General features: G+C 44.6%; 1 protein-coding gene across 1 annotated transcript; it reads right to left on the reverse strand.

Moving 5' to 3' along the window:
- Positions 1-1005: 1005 nt before the first annotated feature.
- On the reverse strand, positions 1006-15547 carry LOC146178255 (uncharacterized). The gene is made up of 8 exons (XM_084579662.1): positions 15412-15547; positions 13835-14057; positions 11195-11351; positions 8791-8903; positions 6979-7117; positions 5306-5473; positions 3205-3327; positions 1006-1363 (listed from the first exon to the last, which is right to left on the reverse strand). The coding sequence occupies exons 1-8, from the start codon at positions 15545-15547 to the stop codon at positions 1175-1177; spliced, it is 1248 nt and encodes a 415-aa protein (XP_084435788.1). The 3' UTR covers positions 1006-1174.
- Between the last annotated feature and the right edge of the window lie 2246 nt (positions 15548-17793).

Below are 17793 nucleotides of genomic sequence, written 5' to 3' on the forward strand. Positions count from 1 at the left end.
CAGCCCAGGCAGAGCGCAGAGGTTGAGCTCATCTTCAATCTCCTAAACATTATCAATTCTGAACAGGGAAGCTAAATGTGAACAGATATTACGAACCAAATCTTAATTATTCGATCTGGACTCCGAAGGCAGAATAAATTCTGCAAATAAATTCTGCTCAAGCTAAGAACTACTCGAAAGTGTGATCCAAATGATAGGCTCGACATGAATCTGCACTTTGACAGCATTGCCGGAATTTCGCATAGAACTGGCGCTTGAAGCGAATAGTCGCTCGCATTGTAGTTGGCAAAGAGACGACATAGTTTCTGCGAGTGATAGCGCCTGCAGACAGAAGCTTGTAGGCAGGAAAGAAAGATTTACTTTTGCAACTTTAATGTAAACTTATACAGAAGACAAGCGCAGTATTCCGAAGTATTGAAGTATTCGTGGGCTGAAGGAGTCAAAAAAAAAAAAAAATGCTTTTTAATATATAAAAAATATATTGGTTATATTGTTTATAAGCCAAATAACAAAATAAACTGCACAAAAATTGCTTTTCCATGCAAATATTGAGTTTAGCGGTTTCCAGCGGGTTTTGAGGCTTCCTTTGCGTGTCTTCTATTTTGAATTCGCGACACTGCCGCAGACAGACAATTCATTTTGTTATTGGTAAACATTTATTCCGTAAATGTTTCCGAGTATGTTGATCTTCGGCCGACAGTAGAAGATGAGCTGATTTTTAGCAAAAGTGCAGTTTCAACTCATCCGCTGCTGAATAACTAATTACGTCTACACCGAAAAGAAGCCCATCACTATAACTACCGTTCTGGCCTGGCCTCTATGACCTGGATACCGTTTGTGCTTTGGTTTCGAAAGAAATTGTTTGGCAATCGTCGTTGACCATTTTCAGCGCATTCCATTTCACTGATTCGTTTAATGGAAGAAAATTATCGGACAGTTCTTGGCTATGGCATTCGGGATATAGAGGAACCTATATTACGGTACATTTCAAAATAAGCGTCTTTCTCTCTCTTCAGCTCGTTCATAATGCGGAGTATGTTGCAAAAAAAGCAAAACTTTATCTCGCTAAATGTTTGTTTGCACACATTGCTTGACAGTTTACACAGAGAAAACAATCACTTATTTTGCCTTGTAAGCTTTGTTCTGAGTCTTCTATTTACCACAGGTAGAGAATTCACTTCGCACAATTCTGGAAGCCGCTGGGCGATGTGAAGTTATTGTTCATATAGTCAACCAGCTTCCTGATGGACTTCAGTCTCACGTAGACACCCTTGCCGCATTTGTTGTCTGGGTCGTCCATTTCAACGTCGAACACGGCTAAGCCATACTTGAGTGATGTGCGGTCCTTCTTGCCTTTGCAGAACTGGTTAGCCGAGAAGGGAAGAAATGAAGATGATTGTGATCTTCAAAACGCACATGTTTAAACAGCTTCTACACCGCGCCAGTCTGCATTCTTAGATTGTAATTAGTCATGATTTGCATTTGTCACAACCTATCCACGACAGTTATCATTCGCGCAAGTCTATTCATTGACCTTCCCCGTAAACTGAGGCGCATCCCATACAAGCGCTCAGGCTGCGGTAAGTCCGCGTTGGGCCAGCACCTACATTACGCTCGAATTGAACACGAAAACACAGTCCACGGGCACACATGGTGAAGTGAAGGACACCTATACGCTTTATAAACTCCATTAATATTGAGCGGCACCAATAACAGATACTTTCGTGTAGTCAAGGCATACTGTCTGAAGGTGACAGATGCACTATGTATGATGTTCGTGTTCCATGTTTCAGTTTTTGCTGCCACGATTTCATTTTGACTACTTTCACCGCATTGTTATCAGCCGAGCGTAGCAGGTGTTTTTAACTTCATTTTCACTCCTTTCCTACTGCATTCATGTCGCAATGCCCTTTCTGTAGATGTGCTTCGATTGTCGGGCCCAATCACACCAAACTGCTGACTCGTACAGTAGTGTCGTCGTGCAACTACGAAATCTGGAAAATGCCGCAGACTCATGACCTCTGACATGCACGTCACTGAGCAAATGCTGTATAATACGAGAAGATAGCGACGGGTTTACTTTGAGCGTTAGGTCTTGGCGGCGAGATGTCCATGTTTTTCGCATTGCCACAAAGTGATGCATCCTGAACACCGCTACAGTTCGCATTCAGGCAGCGTTCAAAAAACAGCCAAACAAGTTTCCTACATTGGCATACTACGTCAACGGCGATCGCGGTGCTGGTTTGTACTCTAGCTGATACCACTGACAACAGCCAGTCATATCTCGAACGCACCTACGGAATATAAAAATTCCGCCGTTTCATGCTTTTTGCGTTATGTATACCGGGCAGAAAATCCCCTAGATAGTGGTAGTGATGAAACAAGTCGGCGATAGTGTCATAATGAAAACATGATATAAAACTTATTACTCTTATGCTGTATATTATCAGCACAAGATACTGAGCTTTGTTTTCACTGTGCAGTCCAGTAAATGTTCGAAAGTTGGTTCGTGAAAACTTTTCCGCCTTATTTAATTACTACCAATCACTTATCAACCCTGTTGGCCCACGTATATTTCGGTCGTGTGCTTTCGAACGAAAATACTTGCGCAAGAAACAGGTATACTCAGGTATACTTATTGTAGTTCCGAGAAAACTTTTTTTTTTCTTTTTATGAAATGTACCCTTGAAAACAATAGCGCAGGATTGATTCTTCTTTGGAAGCTATCGCGTTGTGTCGGTTCACAGCCTAAGTTGTACTTGGAGAGAGTGTTAGGAAAACGGCTAACGGCAAATTTATTGCTCAGTGGCATAAAATGGCTTTGTAGTTTGATAGCATGGTACAAGAAACCGTATGTAGGAACTGAAAGGGGGGCCTTTCCTGACGACATCCGCGTTGAAAAATATTCCAAACTTGCATATCACAGACTAGTAGTAAATCTGGTTATTTGTGTCGAATGCCGTGATGAGGATATTTCTCTGTTATTTACTTAGCTTTTTCAACAAAAATTAATAAAGTGCAGGAGCGAAGGCAATTTTTCGCTCGATTTCAACAACGTTTATGATCTGTAGCCTCACGGTACCAGTGTACAGTGCTAGCATTTACAAGAAGCGCGTTGGCGCTACGCTGCTGTGCCGCTGTCATTAAAATTACCATAAGAAATAATATCGAACAAGAACAAAACGCTAGAAAATGCTTGCTCACCTTAACTGCTATCGAGCGGGAATCGTCGAAGGTGATAAACCTGCCTTCCTTTGCGCTCGAATAGAAAGGCCCCACCGGATCCTTCTCGGAGAAGCCAAGTTCGTAGTTGCTGTTCTTGCAGTACTGCAAAACGGCAAGAGGGAAAAAAAAAAAAAAGAACAGTAGGTGCGAATTATCCAGTAGGAAGCATATTGTTACAGTGGATTTACTTTTGTTGAGGGTGACGCTAAGATCGCGCCACCGTTTAAAAAAAGAAGACTGATCCAACTGCCATTGTAGCAATCATATTAGGTGTGAATAACTACGAGCAGGCTGCACGTGTTTGCAAAGGAGAGAGCACGTCGCTGCTAATTGCTTATAAGTGCAAACTTCCGACAATCATTTGTAATCGTATATCGTTAGTATAGTTTTTGAACATCTACTACATTATGCCTGATTGTTCAATTTTGGCCTTCTTTTTGCATAGAATAGCACCGTGCACTGGGTGAACTCGACAGCGAGGCTCAGTTAGGTTCGACTGTCAGTTAGGCTGTTGTGAATAGGTCCAAAGTAAAGAAAAAGAGAAAGCAGATATATTTTTTAGAAGACGAAAAAAGGGAACAAGGGTAGGAAGCCTCCTTTCGCTAGCCAACGTTCCGGTAAGAGGACTTCTCAGACTTGTCTCAGTCTTCGCCCAGAAGACAATTAGCTCGTCGAAACGTTGCGTAGTGATCCACCACCAATTTTGTTTCATGTTATTATAAATATGCTGAGTACGCTCAAGACGCTACAAATTGCGATTTAACGAGGGATCAAATACCTGCCACGGCAGCCGCTTTTTCATGGAGGTGAAATGCTATGAGCCCATCTACTGTGCGATATCAATGCACGTTAAGAACCCAAAGTTATCGAAAGTTTCGGAGACCTCTGCATGGTGTCCCTCATAGCCTGCTTTGGGACGGTAACCTTGTAAACCGTAAGCATAACTAGATAGTGCTTTAATGCGAGTAGCTTTTATGTTCTCCTATAAACTACTTTTTACTGCTAAATCTTTGAAGTTTTCATTTGCTGGTTCAAAAGATTTTCTATTTCACCGTAGGGAAGACGGACTATTTTGCGCCTATGCAGTAAATGCTTCTGATTCATAGTCGCTGCTTATCATCAGCCAAGCGCAGCTCTATAAATCAGCCTTACAAACCGCCTTCTTGCATGACGGATGCACCATCTGTAAAGCATAAGCATCACCTGCCTATGCCGCTACTGAAAATCCGGCTTGACTACGGAATAACCGGATCAGGCAGCCAGGGGCGCTGTCTGAACCATGCCTTGTGCATTCCGCCTCCAGCGGCGCATTTAAAACGAATCTCTTCTTTCGTCTCAGGGAAAGGAAAAAAAAATATACTATGGTTTAAATATGCGATACGTACCGGCAAGTGTTTAAGCCATAGTTCCACTGCAGAACTCGACAAAGATGCGTTAGCTTCCACTCTCGCGATTCTCCCCGTCGGCGTAATCACTTGCAGGGCTAATGGTAGCCTGCCGGGGAAAACGAAAGTCTACGCTTTGGAGCTTTTCGTAATTAGCAGGATGAGGGAGAAAAAGTTACGACCCCGCTAAAAATTATTCACGGGATTTCTTTCCCGTTTTCATGCGTCTACACCGTAACTCACTGCGTCGCGGTTTCGATTATATTTTTTGGACCTATTTTTATTATAAGCAGCAGTCAAGCAAAACATCATCTCATCACATGCCTCTTAACGAGCTCATGTGCTGCAAAACAAGTGCTAGAAAGCACGCACTCACTGGTGCGATTCCGAAAAGCCGAGACGCAGATAGCTTTGCCAGAAACACTAGCAACAAGATTCATTTTTTATGTTACAGAGCGCCTCATACCGCACGCGCCTTTCTGGGTCGTCGAATCCTCTTTCAACCGTGCCTCTTCTCTTGCATAGAAGCGCAGCAAAATGTATGCGAAGGCTGTTATCTCTTCCTCCCTGTTCCGCTTCTCTCTCCCCCCATTCTAAATAGTGCGAGCAGAGCCAACAGCAACTGCACATATGTAATTTACGGCAACTAGATTGCATCTCTCCCCCTTCTAAATAGCTCGACATGGATAACTTACGTCCACTAGATTGACGAATAGCGTCTCATTGCTACTGAGCATCTCCGCGAGATAGGCGTTCTTCTCGTCCGGGTGGTAGCGCTTGGCCGCCATGCTCACAGTCAGGAACAGGGCCGTGCCATTCATCGGTTCCTTCGCCAATTCGTCCAGGGCTTGGTGTCCAGTCGTCTGCGCAACAATGTGACGCCGAGTTCAATGCTCGCGAACCTCAAAGGCTTGCGATTCTGCTCTATCGACCAGCACTTTTACTGTTTTAAGCAGTGTTCTCTTACGGCAACAAAAAACTGGGGTAGGCGCGCGCGCGCGCGTGTGTGTGTGTGTGTGTGTGTGTGTGTGTGTGTGTGTGTGTGTGTGTGTGTGTGTGTGTGTGTGTGTGTGTGTGTGTGTGTGTGTGTGTGTGTGTGTGTGTGTGTGTGTGTGTGTGTGTGTGTGTGTGTGTGTGTGTGTGTGTGTGTGTGTGTGTGTGTGTGTGTGTGTGTGTTCGTTTGTGTGTGTGTGTGTGTTTGCGCGCGCACGTGCATGCGTTACACGACACAGCGCCTCTAGCGCTTCGAAGTCTCCGCGGATGGGCTGGTACAGGTGGGTCACCGCCGCTTGCGGCGGGGGCTAGCCTGGCACCGAATTTTTATCTGTTCTGGGCCGTCATTGCACACGCCACCGCTGGGGGTGGACGACGGCTGTTGTTGCGGCGCGCGTCTTTCTTTCCCTCTTCTTTTTTCTTCTCTATATTTTCTCTTCAGTCTGCACGAGGCAGCGGAGGTGGCTCAGCTACAGAGCCAGTAGCAGGCCCGTGCATTTTGTTTTCCTTCTTCCTACAGCCACAACAACAACAACAACAACAACAACTTCGAAGCGTGTCAAGTGGAGCGAACGCACCTCCAGTATGCGTTCATTCACCCACCCACCTAGTTTTACTCACCAGAAGCCCAAGCCGTGTAAAAAAGTGACGACGAAATCAAATCCAAACATGTAATGACAAGACGATGAATATAAGAGGGAAACGTACAACACTGCTAACGCAGAACATTGGGATCACATTGTAGGATCGTTCATGCATTGCCTTTCTTCTGCATTTCGAATAAAAATAACGCTTTTCGCATTGTCTTATGTTGTTAGGTCATGTGCCTGTTCTATTTTATTTTCAAACAAAACAAAATCGAGAAGCTCAATCCAGGGTGTAAGCATACGATACCTTTAGACGCTAAACGTGAACTTGTGCTCGTTAGCCAATCTATACTTACGATTGCTTTTCGCCTCCGTGGCCTCCGTCGAAAAGCGGCCGCCGCGGCCGGGACTTGAATCAGCTGAGCGCCTTACTACTGCGCCACCACGGCGGGGCCCAAAATATAGACTCGATACCATCTACACTACACATTTAACTCAGGAAACCGGCTAACGACTCGTGGCTTTTCTCAAAACTGGCGCCAAAAATATTCCAAATTATTTGCCGCAACATCCCCCCCGGCTCGCTCCCCATTTTCTCTCCTTATAATAGAACTATGTAGATGTGTTGCAACTATATGGTGCACACATACTGCACAAAATGCGCTGCCAACATGACCTCCAATATCATACAACGTTTGCTACCAGTGAACACAATTTTTAGGATGCTTGCATAACATAAAGCCCTAATGAACTGAAAACATGAAAAGTGTCCAGAACTGGATACTCACTAGACTGTACGCGTAGGATTTGTCAGGCATGTCCAAGTTTATCCAGAAAGTAGGCGGCAGGATCCTTCCAGCCATCCAGTCTCGGTCGTCGTCAATTAAGTGCGTCAGCACCACGAATCCGTCGAGCCACAATATATCTCTGTCGAGAACAAGCGACTGCATATATTTCCCAGAGTTTGGTCAAGATTTCTATTTAAATGACGCGCGTATTTTAACCTTAGGCAGCCTTACTGTCTGGTCACGCAGGGCAAGTTATTCGGCGAGAGGCTGAAAGCTACCGGAATATTCGCAAATATCCGTTTCACGTGCTCGATCTCTCTCAAATAATAATCTGACTGGATGCAGGCTTTCGATCCCGTGTACTGGTGCGCTGGCTTGTTTGCGTGGCGTAAGGTGGACGTATATATTTCCGAGGCATCGACATAAAATAATTATTCATGTTCTCGGACATTTTGGTCACTCTAGCTCTGAGAGCGCGATATCAACATGGTTAGACTGCCTTTAATAAAACACACGCCATACAAACAATGTGCAGCAGGCCTCCAACGAGTAGAATATTATTAGACCACCTTGAAAACATAAGCTTATTGTCACTGCATACACTGACAATTTATATAGGTTGGGACTACTCTAAATGAATGAAAAATAATAAACCCCTATTAGACAATTAGAATAAAATTTTATGTCATGCTGCTAATATAGTGTAGTTGACACTCGTATACAATACAAATCGCACGGGGGCTGTGACGTTCTCAAGGCTCTTTCACATGTTTCGCTTCTTCCAACATTGAATAAGTGCATCACAATGAAGGATTAAGACTGCATGTTTTTGTGAACTTCTTTTTGGAATTTATTAGGGGAATCTGATTTCACCACACATATTCTCCAACTAGGGCAGCTGTAACCCTGCCGTAACTTTAATGTGACATCATGTGACATCATTCATCTGACGCCGGCTCATTAATCACTGAATAATAGAGCCGCTACTACAGAACTCACTCCTGTTATTCGCGTGGTCCCCCTTTACTGCGGTATCAATAGCAGGCTTAAGTGGAGACCCAAATGAGTGAACATTCTGTCTAGGCCATTGGCGTCGCCTTATGCTGGAAAGTTCGCGGCCCTCTAAAACTGCCAAGAGCTAATCCCTGAATCGATGAACCGGAGTCTTTACAACGGAATCCAATACAAGCAGTATGATTGTATATAACTATTTATATAGTCTAACTGTATAAATATAAATTATAATGTTATAATACAAATGAACTAAAGTATAATAAAGTGAATAAATTTAAAATCTAGGCACAGAAGACTCGTTCTCAATAAACACTGCTTGGAAGGTTTTGGTTATATTTGCTATAATTCATTTTCGACACTGTAAGCTGTCAGGTAAACAAATCAGCAGACCAGCATTTTTTTTTTTTTTTAAAGGCAAATGCCTGAATACCAAGAGAGAATACGCCCATTTGACGCAGTTTACTTAAAACACGAAAACGTTCAATTTAAAGTAGATTTTCCACGTTCTCTTCATATAGCTCTTATTTTACTGCATACTGCGGCTTTTAGAAATATTTATTAAGATAACCTCAGCCCATTTCTAGGGAACAGCATCTCAAATATGACGGGGGTCGAAATTGTTGAAGTTGTATGCAGCTGTGCAGACGGAACGACTGAGCGGGCCAGCACTTGTGATGTGTAGGCTTTTTAAAAGGCAGTCATCTTATTTAATTAACCATTAATGACACTTAACCGTAGCCGCCTGGTTACACTCAATCCTAACGGTCGTAACTCCCTATTCATTAGGGAAACGCTCACCTGTAGTACTTCAAGTTTCGCTTCCTTCTTTTAGGCGTTGAAAACGTGTCACGGTAGAAGAAGTAGTGGGGCCGGACAGGTTTCGCCACTTGCTCCACTATTTCTTTCAGTTTCTGGAAATAAAGACCAGTTGAGGATATTATAGTTCATGTGTTTCGTTATCTCGCTTAATGAAGTGAGAAGACCTGCTCAGAATACAATCACATCGCAAGCCACAATTTTCTTATATAACCTGCCGCTTTTGTCTAAACCAAGAAGGAGTTTATCTTAACTTTGGCATCTGAATCCCTCATCGCTCAGTAATTAGTATATCCAGTTCACTTCACATTGCTGTACTCGTGCTTTTAACGCCGGCGACAACATATTTTCCCATGAAGGCATAATTATAACTCGAGTGCTCACACACTTTTACATGTGTCTAGTTTTTTTTATGCTAGTTTATCTACTCAGCTACCTTTAGAAAAGATTCATTTTCTAGAAAAAGAACTGCAAGACTGCTAGGAATTTAGGGCTTACCTCAATTCAATTCATGTAAAATTTCAAAAATGCAATTCTAGCCCGTAAATTAGCACCAAACCCTTTGAGGTTCGCAGCCAACACAGCGAAACCAGTTACTGGTAGTTCGCTTGAAAAGTAACCCAACGATGTCATAGCAGAACTGTAAAGTGGCTCCGTTTATAGTTTGATTTCAAGCTGCAGTCTTGCGAGGCGCTTGAACGTTACGTTAGTTGTGTGCATAACAATATTTAGACCCAAGCCATATTTAGACCCATTCTCCTGCTTTTTTCCTGTGGAACTCATTGATCATTATTTACCATGCGTATCCTGACTTAGCAGGCCAATGTCATCAGTGATTCGCAGATCATTAAGGTATTCTGCATTCACACTCAACCCCGACTGTTTCCAATTCCGATCTCTATAACCCCTGTAAGCAAGCGGAGAATCGGTGTGGATAGTTCGTACCTCCCTGCCTAATACCCTACCTTATTTTGATTTTACTGCTTTTTTTATGCAAGTCTACTCTGACGTTATCGCGTTATTCATGCAATGGAAAACACCTATGAGAAGACAAAAGTAAGGAACAATCTTAGACAAGTAGTTACACGCCAGCAGCTCCTGGCTCATGAAGAGGGCATTCTTGCATTAAATACACTCATATAAGACTAGTGTGTTAATTGCTTTTAGAACATTTCGAATCTATAAAAAAGACTGACCTAACACTACTGCAGCGTTTAATGGTGCAAAGTTAGGTGGGCGGATGACTAAGTTGGCGGACGTAAAGAGGCCACTGCCAGCGCAACACAAGTATGGTATGGTATGGTATGGTATGGTATGGTATGGTATGGTATGGTATGGTATGGTATGGTATGGTATGGTATGGTATGGTATGGTATGGTATGGTATGGTATGGTATGGTATGGTATGGTATGGTATGGTATGGTATGGTATGGTATGGTATGGTATGGTATGGTATGGTATGGTATGGTATGGTATGGTATGGTATGGTATGGCATTGGTATGGTATGGCATTGGTACGGTATGATATAGCATGGTATGGGGGCATTGTAATGGTATGGTATGTTAGGGTATGTGGAGTTCAGCGACTACGAAACGATGCACAGGCTTCGAAAGACGCTTGAAGGGCTGCGGAATAATTGAGATAACCTGGGATTCTTTAGCGTGAGCTGACAGCACAGTGTACGGGTTCCTTTTAGTTCCCTTCCACTGAAATATAGAGACAGCTGGGCTCCAAAGTCACTGATTTGTTGCAGTGAGTGTGGAGGTCATTGACAAGAGTATTTACAGTCTTACAGTCGACGTACTTGCGCCTATAACGATGACATATATGATTTGGCACGTTTCATCGGTGCAGTTACCCTGGTGCATCTTTTTGCTGTATAATTCCACCAAACTCTACGTAAATTGAAGCTCAGTATTGTTGCTCATTGTCAAAGTACGGGGTTGATTACACTTCTCTAAGGCGCCCGAGTGGCGTTGTGCGGAGGAAGCAGGCTGAAATTTTCAAGCATGTACTCATATAATATTGTGGTGATGCTAGCGCTCTAACTTAGCCACAGCGTAAAGCAAACCACACTAGCACAAGCGTTTTGTCCATAACATAGCAGCTGTGCTAAGAATTGACTTTATTTGCTCCGCATCACCTCGCTCAAGCACTCTAGACAAGTGTGACCGTTTCGATACTATGGCGGAGATCGCGATACGAAAAACGGAAGGAATCTCCTTATCTTTTTTAGCTGTTTTAAAGAACAGTCTCGCTGTTTTTACCTTCGCATTGTAGCTGTGTTATCTGGACCTGATCTTCAGCTTCCACCTAAGAAGAGTGCATCGAATGCTTCCATCGACATTTTCCAAAGGAAACCCATTGCAGAGAACTGAAACCTACCCGAAGGATTCCTAGCTGAGCGGACATGTTCTTGACTTTGAGGCTGTAATGCTCATTGTTGAGGTAGCCCCAGTGATAAATCTTCTTCCCCCAGAGGTCTTCCACAGTCTTCTTGGTCGCAGGCTTTGACACGGCGTCCACAGCTGCGACGTGATGCCTTCAACGAAAACGCCATGCTACGCATTAGTTACTGATAAGTTTTTTTATTCTGTAAACGTTTCACGTAAAGAAATGAAGGTGGAGAAAGCACATCGCGACTGAGAATTGCATATTATTATGCCATGGCTTAATCGGGCGGCAAGTGCAACCGGATATTAGAGTATCTGACACTGCTTGTCAATTCCAGGCAGGCCGTGGAGCTTTTATAGCTCAAGCTTTGCTGCTTCCACGCCAAACCTCAAAGTCATCTCGCTCCAAACATTTGACCTTGAAATCTCGAGCTGCGCAGCAAACATAGTCGTCTTTATCGTCGAGCCCAGCAACAACAGTTGTATATATGTTATCGCCGAAGCCGATCACGTCTCGTGTAAAACTGCAACACTCTCTCTCGCTGTACAATGAACACCGTCGTCTTCATGAGGTTTCATCCGCACCGCTCCTTCATTTAACCTAATACCCCATCTAATATCTCAAACAGACCGCCACCGCTAGTTAGTGGTAGATAGATTTGCTTTGTTTTGTGGGCTTTAACGTCCCAAAGCGACTCTGGCAATGCGAGACGCCGTAGTGGAGGACTTCGGAAATTTCTACCACCTGGGGTTCTTTAACGTGCACTGACATCGCACATGGGCGCCTTGCTTTTCGCCTCCACCGGAAAGCGGCCGCCGCGGCCGGGATTCGATTCCCGCACCCTTGGTTGCAGAAGTCGAGTGGCCTAACCACTGCACCATCGCGGCGGGTCAGTTAGGGGTAGATAGTGACCGATAATGATAGTAGTGATAGTTAGTGATAGTGACAGTGATGACGATAATGACAGAGACGAGTGACTATGACGTCATCACCTGATGACGTCATGACAAGTCGTGATGGTGTGACCGGACGTGACGTCATTATGACATCACATCTGACCATGTCTAATAACCGGAACGGACGTCATGATGACTTAACATCCGGTCATGACGTCACCAGGCGATTCACGCATTAAGGTGGATTCACACGACGGACCGAATAGCGAAGCGATCGATCACGTGACCTCTGATCCGAGGTCCGTCCGTCCGCGGCGAGCATTCACACGGTGGGAGAGAATAGCAGACGACAGAGCGGACTTACTCTTTCTCCCAGGCACTGCGCGAGAGGAGAGCCTTGTTCTGGCGCGCTGTTATCGAGGGTAGCCTACCATGGACGATGCATGGACGGTGGGTGAATGCGCGGGTTGCGGCGGCCTACAGCTACTGCTGCTGCGCCGTTTTGCCAAAGTATTGTGGTGACTGTTTCGCTCGATGTGGTATACTACGCAGGCAGTTCTCTGCAGTGCAAACGATCGCGCTTACTCTATGAGAGCTGCATGAAAATACTGCTTTCAACCCTTGGAAGACGACCATTCGGACTGCCCCTATGCTCCCGGTACGTGCCAAATGCCAAAACGCTTGAGGAAAGCGATGAATACATTCAAGCGACTGCTCTGTGCAGTCACAAAACTCACGCATTCGGTATCGCGCAGTGCAAGAGCCTGTCACTGTAAATTCTGTGAAAACCATGTACTGCGAATGAAGGCAAAAACAGGCTAGTTCGACTCCAAAATAGAAACGACTGCCGTCAGTCGTCAGAAGCCGCTTCTCGCTTTCCTACAGCGTTTTAGTGCAATGTATGTTATGTTGTCTATGCTTGGGCACCGGGAGCATAGCTGAAAAGCGTTCCGCGAGAGAAATAAATAAGTAAAAAAATGTCTTGTCCGTGAAGGATCCGAATTGTGAAAAGGACTCTCGACCTTGTCGCGAATTGCTGCTCGCGGACTGAAGCGAAGCAGCGGAAATCACTGACGTAGGGCCACGTCACAGCGAATCGTGAGAGCGATTCGCGATTTGGTCCGCCGTGTGAATCCACCTTTACGAAGCTGACGAACGCCGCACCACACAGCAGAAAGAAGCAGACGCAGTACAGCGGGCATCAGCGGCATTTCAAATTGGTTTACAGGAAAGAAAAAGAGCAGTATCTGTCAGAATTCTCCGCGGACGCCTTAACTTAGTCATAAGGTAAAGGAAGAAGGTGTGAATGAAAAAAGAGAGAAAGAGGCGCCGTAGTAGCTTCGTACCACCGCGCAATAGAGGCTTTCGCCTCATCGCACTCTAGGGGTCCAAAGTGCCCCTAGAATTATTTTACGAAGATTTTATGCAGCTTGGTCGTTTCCTCTGAAGGCGGCCGCCTATCCTACGCATGATACATAGCCTAAATCAGCGGATTGAATACTGGGCATCAGCGTTGACCCAGAAGTGCCTTCTAGGTGGTTGCCCAAGACCTTGTGCCACGGGAGGTACGAACGGGAAGTCGGAGTGCGCTTTCTTCAGTTGCTTCCTCGGATAGGACATTCTGATCCCGGGCAGGCGACGCTATAGTACTGACGCATGCCTCGAGATAGCGCCATTTTCAGAGCGGGGTAGGTGAATCCGATGTTGAGCCCGAAAAGCTCTTCCACAGACTCACCTGTAGTCGAGGCTAATTCCACACTCTGTCTTCGATTGTGTGGCTGCCGCAGCCGTAAAGGCGTCAAACGACACGCCGCCGCTCTTTCCCTCGAGGAACGGACCCTCTTGTTCCAAAGCCTGGAAGAAGCTGTAGTCGCAGATTCCGTCCTCGGGAAACGTCATCTTGGGGTCCAGCTTGCCTCCGAAGACGCACAGCACGGCGTGGGGTGACAAGGGACGTACTGCGAAAAGCAAAAATGGAGAGGTTGTTTTTTGAAACAAAGAAATTCAGTGAAAGCTAGGAAGATTAAAGCATGCATATGTTCCGAAAGGCTACCGATGGAAAAGTATATTGATGTGTCCATGGAAAATTGCATCTCTTAAGGCGCTCGTATACAGTCACGAAATGAAAACACAGCAAATAAAAAAAAAACAGCAGTGTGGCTGCTCTGGTATAACAACGAAGTTTTGTAGACAGAATACATAAACCTGTGAACATTGCGCATGCCAGCTCGAGATTTTTTTCTGCATGATACATGTGCGGCCTGATGAATGTAATGATTTAGTTTACTCTTGCCATCATCGTACTGATTCCCTCAAAACGTATGGCGGGAAAATGAAGAGTAGAATGATGTGAGCAGAAAATGCAAGAAGCAAGTAGGCTCTTATATAAACACGGTGTCGCTTGACCATTCAGCGAAGGAAAGTGGTAGGATCCCTTTGACTTTTTCTTTTAGAATGCTTGATTTCAGATCGGATGTGTTTATAATTCAGCGCAATTTGTAAGATTGCGATATCAGATGTAAAGCGAACTGAAATTATCTTATTGTATTTAATTAGGATGGATTATTTTGTAGAACCACCAAATTTATTCAACCAATGAAAGTCGAGTTGGTGGCATCAGTAACTGCTTTTGTCAAATAAATATTTTGATGCTGAGTCTACTATTTACATCTCTGTGTACGTGTACGCAACGCAAGGCGCACATGATATATAGTTCCCCTTGCATTAAAAAAATACATTTCGTTATCTCCCTAAAGCCGGCTTCCTATGCTTGCATGCAACTTTTTTTAGATCTTCCTCTTTCCTTTGATGGCAAGACAAAGAAGGTGAGTATCATACAGGTAAAAAAATTGCGTGTGTGTGTGGGGGGTGTAGTCTTCTATTTCAAGTTAGCCTTTCCGATATTAATATGTTCGTTGGCAATTTAGAAAAAAAAAAAAAAAATCCGCACCGATACATGACTTTTCGTGCATAGAGTGGCCGTCATCACATAGTAATAAAATTTCAGATTCCGGGGCAGCGCACAACGGTCTGTGTTCACGAGCTATAAGAGGCGCGGGGCACAGTTAAAAAGAGTAAACATTTTAGAGCGAAACGCTCTACTAATCCATGTCTGGCGCTCGCTTCAAGTTGCTTTTTTAGCTGTGCTCTCTAGGTCTGGCGACAGCTAACCGCACGCCCACCCAACCCTCTTCCCCACCCTACATCTTCTTCCCCATCCCTTGGTCGCCAAGAATGATGCCACAAAGATGGCGAACATAAGATGCGACCAGTATCCATTCCCCAAAATATCCCATAGCTTCCACTACCCACCACCACCTCCAGTTTCGTCTTGTGCGCGCCGCACCAAGTGCGCCAACTCTTTGGCGGCGGCGTCAGGCGGCGTCCCGTCATGCAGCAGAGCTTTTCGCTTTTTATATCTAGGTTCAGAAAAGTAAGACCGCACCATGTTTTCCCCACTGCTCGGACTTCAGAGGACATGCTCCACAAGTGTACTTGAAGAAGAAGCATTAAAATTTCTCTTCACGCACTTTGCGTTTTTCCGCGCACTTTATGTACTGTAAATGCAACTGTGTGATACATATATAAGCGTATACAAACGTAACAAGTACAACAAACACTGAATATACTCCTACAGAAAGTATCATTATTTGAATAGCCGTGAAATATGGCTTCATTGTTTTGCCATGCATTGTGCGGCAGCAGAAATTGAGAAAATTACACCATTATAAAATGTATCCTATATATAGGTTGCACAAAGAATCTTAAACGCAGGTCATGGCGTAGTATGTGAACATTATTGACGATGACTTACTTGTCGTTGTTGTAGTTGCTGAAAGCATTGAAACCAACGTGGTATTTAGAATCATTTCATATTAAGAAATCTGAACTTGGCTAGGAGCCATTCTGAAAATTCCGCAACTAACGTCTTTCGTTAAAATGTGAAGGTTAGTAATTCGACAATAAATAATGCTAAAACCTTGCACGATTTCTCTTTTGCTGTAGGAATCGACAAGTAAAAGTTGTTAGCGCATGTCTAGCACTTAACATAAATTACTTTTTTTTCTTTTGGCTGGGTTAATAAGATTTAATCGTTATTTACTCCGATCACTCATGAGGGATGCTCCATCAGGGTCATTGAGGGTACGTTGTGCGAGATTCTGGGGCGTTGCTTGTGTGACCTAACCGTACCCTAAGCTTACATAAGAACGTTCATTGCAGGCCTTCGCCTCCAATCTCCTCTTCAGCAGCGTTCGGTTAACCGTACCTGTTATCCCCTATATATGCTAGAAAATCAAGTAACTGATTGTTTTTTTTTTTGTTTTTTGGGGGTTTTAACGTCCCAAAGCGACTCAGATATGAGAGGCGCCGTAGTGGAGGACTCCGGAAATTTCGAGCACCCAGTGTTCTTTAACGTGCACTGACATCGCACAGCACACGGGCGCCTTGCTTTTCGCCTCGAACGAAAAGCGGCCGCCGAGGCCGGGATTCGACCCCGCGTCCTTGGGCAGAGTAGTCCAGCGCCGTAACCACTGCGCCACCCCGGCGGGGCCACGTAACTGAATGTGACATGCTATCGGACTTCTGCGAACTTCCCGTAAAGTTTTCATTAAATAAGACAACGTTTGGGCTCGTTTGTTCGCGCATACCACGAGATACCGTGGGAAAGGCACAATACAGCCGACGCTTCAACGTTGTGTCGCCTCCTTGCTTACTGGTGCGTAACCAGAAATATTGGACCAGCAAACTTCTAAAACAAAAGCCATTTATGAGCTACATTTTTCTCATATTATAGGACTGCGCAATAACACGGAGGACTGCATGCAACGGGTAATCCGCAGATCCACCATCGGGACGCTTGTAGTTTTCTACAATCACTTTTCAAAACGGGAAAATTGTATAAGCAAGATTTTACTACCCATAGGAAGATTAGATAAACTCCGTCAGTAGGTGCATGACAGTATCTTACAATGTTACATAGCTGTCTTTCAACTAAATGTTGTGATCAAGAGAATGAGGGAGCCCGAAAGTCTCATGCCTGCAGCCATATAATCTGAAAAGTTTCCATCATTCAGCGCAAATGAACTCAAAGGTGGATTTCAAAGATATGTTAACGGTATGTCCAGCTTTTCCTATTTGGGAAAATGCGTAAAAACTAGCAGTAAACACAAACCAGTCTTACTTTGCATGGTCGTGGTCATGGTCGTCATAACAGTTGTAGTCGTCATTCCTAAAGAAAAAAAGCGTACGTAGTCAAATGTACCCTGGTGCATCACACTGAGATAACTGCTGCTGCAGCGGCAACACTTTGAAATGTTGAGGGGGAAATGTGTTGTTAGCAGTGGTATTATCATCATCAGCAGCAGCAGCCGAACTATACCCACGGCAGGGCGAAGGCCTTTCCCATATTCCTCCAATTAACCCGGTCCTGTGCTAGCTGCATCCACTTGACCCCTGTGAACTTCTTAACTTCATCCGCCCACCCAACTTTCTGCCGCCCTCTGCTACGCTTTCCTTCCCTCGGGATCCAATTTGTTACCCGCTGCGACCATCGGTTATCCTTTCTTCGCACTACATGCCCTGCCCATGCCATATCTTCGGCGGTATACAACGAATTAAGAGTAGGTCTCCGATAAAGATATGCGCATAAGTTAAACTGCTGCCAAGTTGAGCCCCAAACGAATGCTGAACGTT

This window comes from Amblyomma maculatum, chromosome 9 (assembly GCF_055883805.1).
Source record: "Amblyomma maculatum isolate TAMU_Amacu chromosome 9, ASM5588380v1, whole genome shotgun sequence".
Lineage (NCBI taxonomy): Eukaryota > Metazoa > Arthropoda > Arachnida > Ixodida > Ixodidae > Amblyomma > Amblyomma maculatum.

What these genes read in the sequence shown, in the direction of transcription:
- LOC146178255 (XM_084579662.1), bottom strand. Translation starts at nt 15,547, where the DNA reads ATGGTGCGGTCTTACTTTTCTGAACCTAGATATAAAAAGCGAAAAGCT. An exon ending in GGAATTAGCCTCGACTACAG is followed by an intron (nt 11,352 to 13,834) that starts GTGAGTCTGTGG and finishes TTTTCGTTGAAG; the next exon opens with GCATCACGTCGCAGCTGTGG. An exon ending in CCCGCTCGATAGCAGTTAAG is followed by an intron (nt 1,364 to 3,204) that starts GTGAGCAAGCAT and finishes TCGGCTAACCAG; the next exon opens with TTCTGCAAAGGCAAGAAGGA.